Source organism: Silurus aristotelis, assembly GCF_946808225.1.
Source record: "Silurus aristotelis genome assembly, chromosome: 16".
NCBI lineage: Eukaryota > Metazoa > Chordata > Actinopteri > Siluriformes > Siluridae > Silurus > Silurus aristotelis.
The window spans coordinates 310,604-320,603 of NC_139589.1; the positions used below are offsets into that span (position 1 = coordinate 310,604).

General features: G+C 42.6%; 2 protein-coding genes across 7 annotated transcripts in view; one reads left to right on the plus strand and one right to left on the minus strand.

Annotated features, from left to right (window-relative positions):
• sowahaa (sosondowah ankyrin repeat domain family member Aa) overlaps positions 1 to 424 on the plus strand; it is a 2,251-nt gene extending 1,827 nt beyond the window's left edge. Inside the window, exon 1 of the mRNA XM_083564377.1 lies at positions 1 to 424. This exon is cut by the window's left edge and continues 1,827 nt beyond it. The gene's annotated coding sequence lies outside the window, so the exon portion shown is untranslated.
• Positions 425 to 3,211: 2,787 nt separating this feature from the next.
• The window catches only part of shroom1 (shroom family member 1), a 22,330-nt gene continuing 15,541 nt past the window's right edge, over positions 3,212 to 10,000 (minus strand). For 5 of the 6 annotated variants that reach the window (XM_083564308.1, XM_083564312.1, XM_083564311.1 and 2 more), the window contains exons 2-8: positions 8,904 to 10,000; positions 8,351 to 8,397; positions 7,730 to 8,146; positions 7,078 to 7,644; positions 6,208 to 6,283; positions 5,473 to 5,745; positions 3,212 to 4,489 (exon numbers count right to left, since the gene is read on the minus strand). The exon at positions 8,904 to 10,000 is cut by the window's right edge and continues 1,463 nt beyond it. In XM_083564308.1, the coding sequence (XP_083420434.1) occupies positions 4,235 to 4,489; positions 5,473 to 5,745; positions 6,208 to 6,283; positions 7,078 to 7,644; positions 7,730 to 8,146; positions 8,351 to 8,397; positions 8,904 to 10,000 (2,732 nt within the window). In that variant the 3' untranslated portion in view covers positions 3,212 to 4,234. The remainder of the gene's footprint in view (positions 4,490 to 5,472; positions 5,746 to 6,207; positions 6,284 to 7,077; positions 7,645 to 7,729; positions 8,147 to 8,350; positions 8,398 to 8,903) is intronic. The other variant, XM_083564313.1, reaches the window with a different exon arrangement.

Consider the following 10,000-nt stretch of genomic DNA (forward strand, 5'->3'; position numbering starts at 1 on the left):
CAGGCTGTGTGACTGTCACTGCTGTAATCCAACTGATTCGAATGCAGTTTTAACCTGTAAATAATTTATTCCAAAGCAGATTTTAATTCCTTTTTATATTCAGAATGATTCTGGTCTAAGCTGCAGTTTGGTGTGGGTTAGAAAACCGTTCTGTTCCTGGTCTCACTCGTCTTGTGTAGCTATCTCCACACGATTTCCATTTATTAGATTGTTTTTTTATTATTATAGATCTAACAAACTCCTGGTAAATCTCATGAGTTGCTTTTTTCTGGGTGTTGAGGCTAAAAATAGAAATATAAAAATCTAAATATGAATTATTGCTTGTATATTAAAAATGATGCTGTTTGTAATCTAATTAGTAAAAATTTATCACTTTAACATACTGAAATGTTATTGTGCAAAACAATAAACATCTATAACCATACAGAAATGTTCAAAAATCATCAGATTGGAAATAAACGGCACACTGAAGATTTCTACAGAAAGAATTTACACATGAAACACAATGTACAAGACTGGGATAAAACGACACACTCTTTAATGAAGAATGATTGCATTTTTGATATTTGGCAACCGCCTTATCCAGAGCATTTACATTTTATCCCATTAATACTACTGAACAGCTTTGGGGTTAAGGGCCTTGCTCAGGGGCCCCAGGCAAGTGGGTAAGGCTTAACTACTAAATTGCCAATATTTCCTCTCTGTGTCACAGAGTATGAACTTTAAACACCGTAGGAACATTCTTCATTATCATCATCAGTCACCATCATCATCATCATCATCATCATCATCATAACCGTTATCACCATTAACATTATTCACCATCATCACTACCACCATCATCTTCAACATTCATCATTATCATTATTCACCATCATCATCATAACCGTTATACTGTATCTCTGTGTATCTCTGTGTATCAAACCTCCCCTTCTCATCCAAGATTCTAGAAAAGGTTGTAGCACAGCAGTTCTGCTCACATCTACTGAGGAAGAACATTTATGAAATGTATCAGTCAGGATTTCGGCCTCATCATAGCACAGAGACGGCGCTAGTTAAGGTGGTAAATGACTGTTATTAGTCTCTGTGGGAGAGCGAATGGTTCGGGGAACAGAAGACCACTACAGGACAGGTTCAAAATCAAGAAAACATTAATTTTTTCATAATCTCCATGCTCAATGCTGCAGCCTTATGTTCCCAGTAGCACTAGCACACACACACACACACACACACACACACACAAAACCTCTCGCTCCTCCTTAAATGCTCCCTTTGATCACTGCAAGAGAAAGAACACACATTAGTCATAATCCCCTTCAGGTGTGTCATTCTCGTGTCTACCTGCTCTCGGCCTCGCCCTCCATTCACAAACCGGCGCTCGGTCACGCCCCTGCTGCCACAGCCTCTGATCAGGGTTTTGTCTCTACTTGTTTTGCTCGACCTTAGTGCAGCTTTTGACATCATTGGTCATCATCTCCTGCTTGCTGGACTGGAGAATGTTGTTAGAATAAAGGGAACACCTCTCTCTTGGCTCAGGTCTTATCTGACTGATCGCTCACAGTTTGTTGATGTAAATGGTGAGTTCTCCACACTCTCTGAGGTAAAGTTTGGTGTTCCGCAAGGATCTGTCTTAGGCCCACTGCTTTTCTCTTTCTATCTGCTGCCTCTTGGAGAAATTATACATAAACATGGGATTCACTTCCATTGCTATGCTGATGACACACAGCTGTATATTTCAGCAAAGCCAGATGAGAGAGATCAGCTTAACAATGTTGAGGAGTGTGTAAAGGACATTAGACAGTGGATGCTTAATAACTTTCTTCTGCTCAACTCAGATAAGACGGAAGTACTTTTACTAGGACCACATGCAGCTAGAAGTAAACTTTCAGATTCTGTAGCATCTCTGGATGGTGTTTCTGTTTCAGCGTGTACAGCAGTCAAAGACCTCGGTGTGATTATTGACCCGAGTCTTTCCTTTGAGTCTCACGTGAATAATATCACCAGGATCTCCTTCTTTCCCCTTAGAAATATTGCTAAAATTAGAAATATGATGTCGTTACAGGATGCAGAAAAACTAGTAGATGTTTTTGTAACATCTAGATTAGACTACTGTAACGCTTTACTGTCTGGGTGTTGGAGTAAGTGCAGAAATAAGCTTCAGTTAGTCCAGAATGCAGCAGCAAGAGTCCTCACTAGATCTAGAAAATATGATCACATCAGCCCTGTTTTAATCTTCTACACTGCTCCCAGTTACATCTCACACTGATTATAAAATACTACTACTGACGTATAAAGCACTTAACGCTCTTACGCCGCAGTATCTGAGTGAACTTCTGTACCAGGATGATCCTCCACACCTACTTAGATCAAAAGGTGCAGGCTATTTGTTGGTACCTCAAATAATGAAGACTCCAGCAGGGGGCAGATGTTTCTATTATAAACCCCACAGTTATGGAACAACCTTCCAATCAGTGTTTGGGACTCAGACACAGTCTCAGTGTTCAAGTCGAGGCTGAACACATTTATTTAGTGGAGTGTTTAGTCAGTAGGTGTTTATGAGGTAAAGGAGCAGATCTGGAGGGATCATGGATATGGAGTGTTTGGTGAACTGGGATATTTGGATGTTGTCGTCTCCTCACTCTCACACGTTCACTCAGGTTTGTTGATGGTGGTGTGGTGGGTCGTCTCTTATCCCAGAGATCCTCATGTCTGTGTTTCCTTCTGCTTCTCCCTTTTAGGTTTGCTGCCAGAGTGAATCTTACCAGAGTCCAAACTGCACAGTGACTTAACTTTCATACAACAATAAGGAGACTTAATAATCCATATGCTTCTTCTCCTGTCACCCTCTTCTCTCTTTGGCTCTGTGTATCTCAGTGTATCTTAATGTATCACAGTGTAGCGCTGTATTTCTCTGTGTAGCTCGTGTATCTCATTTTATCTCTGTGTATCTATGTGTAGCTCTGTATCTTAGTGTAGCCCTGTTTATCTTAGTGTATCTCTGTGTATCTCAGTGCATCTAATTGTGTCTCAGTGTATCTCATTGTAGCTCTGTGTATCTGTCTCTGTGTGTGTGTGTGTGTGTGTGTGTGTGTGTGTGTGTGTGTGTGTGTGTGTGTGTGTGTGTTAAAAAAAAACACTGAAGGAAAAATGATCTATTTTCTTAAAACTGGTTCAGTATGAAAAGTAACACAAAACTGAAGAACTATGTGTCTCTGTCAATGTTAATTGCAACCACACAAAACTACACAATATGCATGTACAGTGCACATAAACACACAAAACCTTTCCTGTATTTCTACACTGTAGAGTTATGAGTGCTGTAGAGCTCCTGAGCCCATTGTACACTTATCATCATCTTCATCTTCATCATCATAATCATCATCATCACACAGACAGAAGCACAATTTACATTTATTCCTTTTAGAAAAACTGATATTAGATTTAGATTTATTTTCCATTAGTAAATCTCTACCTGCTCTTTATTTACACACACACACACACACACACACACACACACACACACACACACACACACACACACACACACACAGAGGAAAGAAGATCTGTTTGAGAGCTGTGAACACCAGCTGCCTCTCACTGTCTCGTTATTACACTTTATAACAGCCTTATTCCAACAGTCCACTGTTCTAAACATGTCTCACACGTCTCGTCTCATCTTATCTCATGTCGTCTCATCTTGTATCACCGTCTTACTCCACAAAACCCAGTGAGACTTGATCTTGACCTGGAGCAGGTCTGGGTTAAATTGATGAACTTTCCATCTAAATGTAAGTGAAAATGTTTTGGACGCAACATCAGTAAAAATAAATAGACATTTGTGTGTGTGTGTGTGTGTGTGTGTGTGTGTGTGTGTGTGTGTGTGTGTGTGTGTGTTACAGTTCAAAATGTACAGATTCAGAACAACAAAGTGCTTTTCTCCAGGGTTTGGTCTTCAGGTCGAGTGCATTATTCACTATTCAAATAAATTAAACACAAGATTTTCAACTAACAAAAACCTTCACCTCACACACACACACACACACACACACACACACACACACACACACACACACAGCAATTACAAATAATATCTCTATAAAGGGTTTCTACTTTAGGTTTTGGCTTCATCAGTTCAGTAGATCAGAAGATCAGTAGTTCATACTGGGACTCAGCAGCACACATGGATGTTCTTTAATTCTCTCCTCAGTTCCTCACATGACAGACATGGCATGGTTCAGGGAGGAATGCTATTCAGAAGAGCTTCGAGTTGCTCCTCCCCGAGCCGCTGCTTCTCGTCCAGGTCTTTCTGGCGGATGAGGAGCGAGGCTTTGTTCTGGACGAAGCGACGGTACTGCTGCAGCTGCTCCTCTGTCAGCTGTTTGGCCAGGAACGTGGAGACCATGCGCTCACGCCGGTCCAGGATCTCCTTCAGGTCCGTGGCATCGTCCCGCTGTTTGCACAAGAGATGATGTCTACTGACCAGAGATTCCTGCAGAGGAACAGATACAGATGAAGCATGAGATTGAACAGAATTTTTTACAACCATTTCTGATTAGTTCACTTCACAGTGCAGGTCGAATCAGAAGATCACTGATCAGATTGCACACATTTGAATGGTGGATGTGTCTGATCTAGAGAAGTGTAAGTGTGTGAGTGTATCTGAGGAATGCCTGGTCAGATCCTTCATACCATGAAAGTGTTCCATCACAAAAAGATACATGAAGTACATGCACTGTCCAAAAGTATTGGGATATCTGGGTTTTTCCAGCCATATGTGGTTCTGTTTTCACCATGAAATTTTTCCTTCCCATTAACATGGAGACCCAAACCTCCAGCATGACATTGCCCCTGTGCACAAAGCCAGATCCATGAAGATTCAAGTAATGGTCCAGGAACTCACTGCTGAGTGAGGACTTCCAGGGTTATCTGTACCTGTGCTGCAGTATTTGCCACCAGGGGGCAGTGCAGATGTGAAACTCACCGAAACTAGACTGTAGTTTCGGTGATACACTACCAGGAACTGCTTATCCAGGCAAAGTGAAAACACACACACACACACACACACACACACACACACACACACACACACACACACACGCGCGCTCAGCTGAGACAAGCAAACCTTTCACTTTCCTCTACAGTCTAAGTAAAATTCCACTAAAAATATTATTTCCCTCTGCAGCTGTGTATCAGTGTGGACACGTGTCTCAGTGTAGAGATGAAGACGTGTCTACACCACTTTTATTTCTCATGTCAGCCTCAGACACACCTAACGTGAACCCTCAGGGAAATGACTTCATGTACAGCTGCTGTGTGAAGGAAGGTTTAGCCGTGAACACTGACCCTGATAAAGACCTCACAGTAGTGTGTGTGTGTGTGTGTGTGTGTGTGTGTGTGTGTGTGTGTGATAACAGGAACGTGTTTCATAATGTAACGCGGATCTAATTCTAATCGTCTGCAGTCTGATCTCACCTTCTCCTCCGAGTCCATGTTCTCGTCCGCGGTGCTCAGGGCGTTCTGCACGCGAGCCAGACGTGCTGAGAGACACAGCAGCAGGCTGATGACGCGCTCCAGGTCTTCAATGAAGTGTTTGTAGCGCTCCAGCTCGGCCGCTAAACAACGCTCACGCACCAGAACCTCCAGGGAATTACCCAGAATTTCGATTTCCTTCTCCTCGCCCTGCAGTGATGAGCGTGATCCCGCCAGAGATCTCAGCTGCTCTTCGATTCGATTCATCAGCTGTTTCTGTGTCCGGAAAAAAAGAGAGAGATTTTTATTTATCACAATATTTATTCATTCAAACAGCACTTTAATAGGAACACCTGCGTCTTCGTGCCAGTCATGTGACAGTTAATGTTCACACCCAGAACTCCAGAGTGTGTGTGTGTGTGTGTGTGTGTGTGTGCATCAGTTTTGCACACACCTGGCTCTCTGAACAGATATCTGCATGATGAGCAGCAGGAGTACTGAGGTTCCTACTAAACTGCACTCTGAACTCCTCTGACTGACTGTAACCCTGTACATGTCATTTCAGTTTCATTCACACTCAAAGTCTGCTGGTCCGCCACTTAATATGTTCCTGAGGAAACTCGGATTGTAACTATGTTGCACATGCAAAAAAGGACTGGTACACGTGCGCCCTGTACCGAAACCACACGGGACAAATATGTGTACCGTTACAGCCCTAGTGTATAATAATACATGTACCTTCTTTTCTGTGACACTCCCACCATCATCATCAGCATCATCATCATCATCATCATCAGCAGCAGCAGCAGACGTTCTTAAAAAAACACAGTGCCAGAGCAAATCAAGACCGAGAACAGACTGAACCTGTATTCAGCACCTACAGAGTACAGAGTGTGTACATTCCCGCCAAAAGCCTGAGGTCACAGAAAATCTGGGAATTTATTCTCGTATTTTTTGGCCTTTTTTGCTGGACATTAAACACTTTTTAACTTTTTACATTAATTTTTAAATAATTATATATAATCAGAATCAGAAGACTTTATAGATCCCAGAGGGAAATTGTTGGGTTGCAGTTCTCACAGTAAAAGTAAAGTAAAATAAAATTATAGATGCTGTTCCAGAATGAATTTCCAATTTTATTCAAATATACTGTGTGAAAAGTGTAACAGTGAAACAGATAAAGAAAAAAAGATCAGACTACAATAATAAAGTTATACAATACAAGTTACTGCACATGTAACAGTTTTATTATTATTATTGTTGTTATTGTTATTCTTCTTCTTATTATTGTTTGTATTATTATTATTATTATTGTTGTTGTTGTTGCACATTATTGCCCAAGATATTAACATTTATATAAGTGTGGCATGAAAATCAATAACTATATTTATATTAGTGTCTATAAAATTGATCTCATCCCATTTTCCTGCATCATCTTTAAGATGTTTCTACACTTCAGCTGTAGCTCATTTAATTGACTGGACACACAGCTGTATAAGGTCTAACAGCTGTGTGTGTGTGTGTGTGTGTGTGTGTGTGTGTGTGTGTGTGTGTGTGTGTGTGTGTGCGTGCGTGCGTGTGTGTAATATAAAACTGTCTGCTACTCACCTGTATGTAACCTGTTCAAGTGTGAAAACCTTCTGCTCCTGCTTTTTCCTGTAGTGATCCTCCATCAACAGATTGTCTTCAGATAACATCTGCTCCATGAGCATGACAGCCGTCTTTCGATTAGCGACAGGATAAAGAACATGAGCTAATGACGGATCAGCTGAGACCACATCCTGTACCAGTGTCTCCCACTCACGCTGGTCTACAGGACACTTCCTGTCTGCTTTCTTCTTTCTGTCCTGAGCTCCATCCTGTGCAGGGAGAGGAGCCACTGGTAACCACTCACACTCAGACCCGGATCCTGACCCAGACCCAGACCCAGACCCAGACCCAGACCCAGACTCTGTCCTGCCAGATGAAACAGATGTGATCTGAGGATGATGGGGAGGTGTATGAGAAGATGTTGTGTCCTCAGGTGTTTTCTCGCCATCTTCCCCAGGGGGTAACAGCCACAGGCTGCGGTCAGTGGTGATCCCAAAGCTGAGAGGAACTTCATGAACGTGGTGGACATCACTCTCATCGCCATCCTTTTTTGAGAAGACTTTCTGAGGAACTGCCTGCATTTTGCTAAAAGACAGAAACAGATTGATTTTCATTGAACTCTCAAAGTTCTCACTGATACACTGCAGAATCGACAAGAAACTGGAGGTACCTGAATATCAGATTGTTCTCACTGGACCTTCTGAAAAAACCCACAGTAGCTGTGGCTCTGCTTTCTTTACCCAATACAGAAGCTGGTCTGTTCCGAGACTGGCCCACTGCAGGTGTGAGCTCTAATGAACCTGGTTCCTTGAAGATCCTGTGGTCAGGGTCAAGAGGAACATCATCCTCAGAACCAACCAGAGGTCCAGAGTTCTGTCTCTTCTTCTGTTTAGACACGACGTGTTCTCCGTAAATCTGATCAAGCTGATCCGAGCTTTTACTGAGAACTTTTGGCCTGGAAACAGGAGATGCTCCAAGCTCCTCCATTGATTTCCCTCTAGACACCAACATTCGGACCTTCTGCTGAGATGGAACCCATGCTGAGTTCTCCTTCCACACTGCTCTCTCTCCCTCCACACTCTCAACTCTAAATACACAGGATATGTTTTATATTTACAAATCATACAAAGGCACACACACACACACACACACACACACACACACACACACACACACAATCGTGAGTGTTTTTCAGATGTTTCAGTGTGGAGGAGCAACTTTTGGAAACGATGTAAAAACTCTGAATGATCCAGATTAGTGTAGTGCCTCAGTGTGAGCAGTAAACACTTACCTGGAAAGATCTCCATCATGGGATGAAAAAGTGAAGGGTTTCTGTGTCTTTGGGGGAAAAAAAGTAAAAATTAAACAGTAAAAGTATTAATATTTCCTTCATCTGTGTGTTTTTGTGTTTATTATTTATTGTGTGTTTCTATGAAAGGACGTGGTGCAAAATGTAGAGAAACCGAATGTTAATCTCATATAATTTTTACAATCGAACACAGAAAACATCTCACATGCGTAAATCTGAGCAGACGCACCATTTAAAAGAAAACAGACGGTTATTTGTAATTGATGGCTGCAACACGTCTCAAAACAGTTGGCACAGGGCACTAAGTGTTACTGCACAGGAACCTCTAGAGGAACATATTGTAGCTGATGAGGTTACTGAGTAGAAAAAGAGGATCTCAGAAGTAAAGATAGACAGAAGGTTGTGGAACCATGTCCAAGCCTGTGATCTTTTCTGGAATTGTGCTCGTACGCTACTGATGTATTGTGTGTATTTATGTTTATTTTAGAGGTTACAGTTTTGAGTTGACGTTTATAAAGGAATCTGCTTCACACACCTGGTAGAAGGAATAAGGTGCTGAAGTGCTGCCACGTCGATGTGAGCAAGGCTGCTGTAGTTCCTCCAGGAGATCTTCCACAGACATAGACTTATCTGATGGAGGTGATGGTCTTTCTCTCCAGCGGAACAGGGACGAGTGAGCTCCATGTGGTGCAGAAGTGACCTGGTGGTATCTGATGGAATCATGAATAGGGCTAGCAGAGAGCGGCCTTATGGGCTTCTCCTTGAATCCTGGATAAGGTTTAGGACCCCAGTCAGAAGGCCTTCCTACCTGTGGAGATGGCTGCTCAGGTTCTGCTACCTTACTGCCAGTCTTACGCTCCATATACGCTACCAAGGCCTTCTGCTGAAAATGCTTTAGAGTACTTTTGGAGAAGCTGCAGGCGGACATGGCACGTCCTCTCACCTCAAACATTTTACGTCTGATTGAGACGAGACCATGCTGACCGAGATGTTCTTCTGAGAGCAGACCATCACTCTCACTTCCGAGAGAACGGCAGGTCACGTGAGTCGGTCCATCTCCCAGACGGTGCAGCTTTTCTGGCTCGGAGTTGGACAGCTTCTTCTGTTCCAGGGTCAAGCGTTTCCTACAGCCCACTCGAGGAACCTGAGGCTGAGCGATGTTCTGCTGCTTCACCATCTCTTTCGTCACCTCATGGTTAGGGTTTTTTACAGTGTCTGTTTTCTGTAGTGCAGGCAGATGAACTGGATTGGGGTTTTCTTGAGAAGGAGGTCCCGAAAGTTTGGCTGAAAGTCTTTTATCATTGCAGTGGTTAATGACCTTCTGCCAAGAGAGTCTGAGATCTTTTCTTTTGAATGATGTTTCTCTCAGAACCTTGGTCTGTGCATCCTTCAGCTTTTCTTTGTAATATTTTTTGAAGGAATCATCCATGGTGTTGCAGAGATAATAAAACTCATTAGACACTCCACTGTGTAACAAGGAAGTACCAGAAGAAACACTGGAAGATATCTGTCCAGCTTCCTGGTGCTCCTTTCCCCTATCTGATGCCTTACATCCCAAGCTAGAGTTTCTCTCAGGTTTGATGCTGTTCATGATGGATGCCCTGCTGGCTCCAGTGAGGTGGTAGAGTAGAG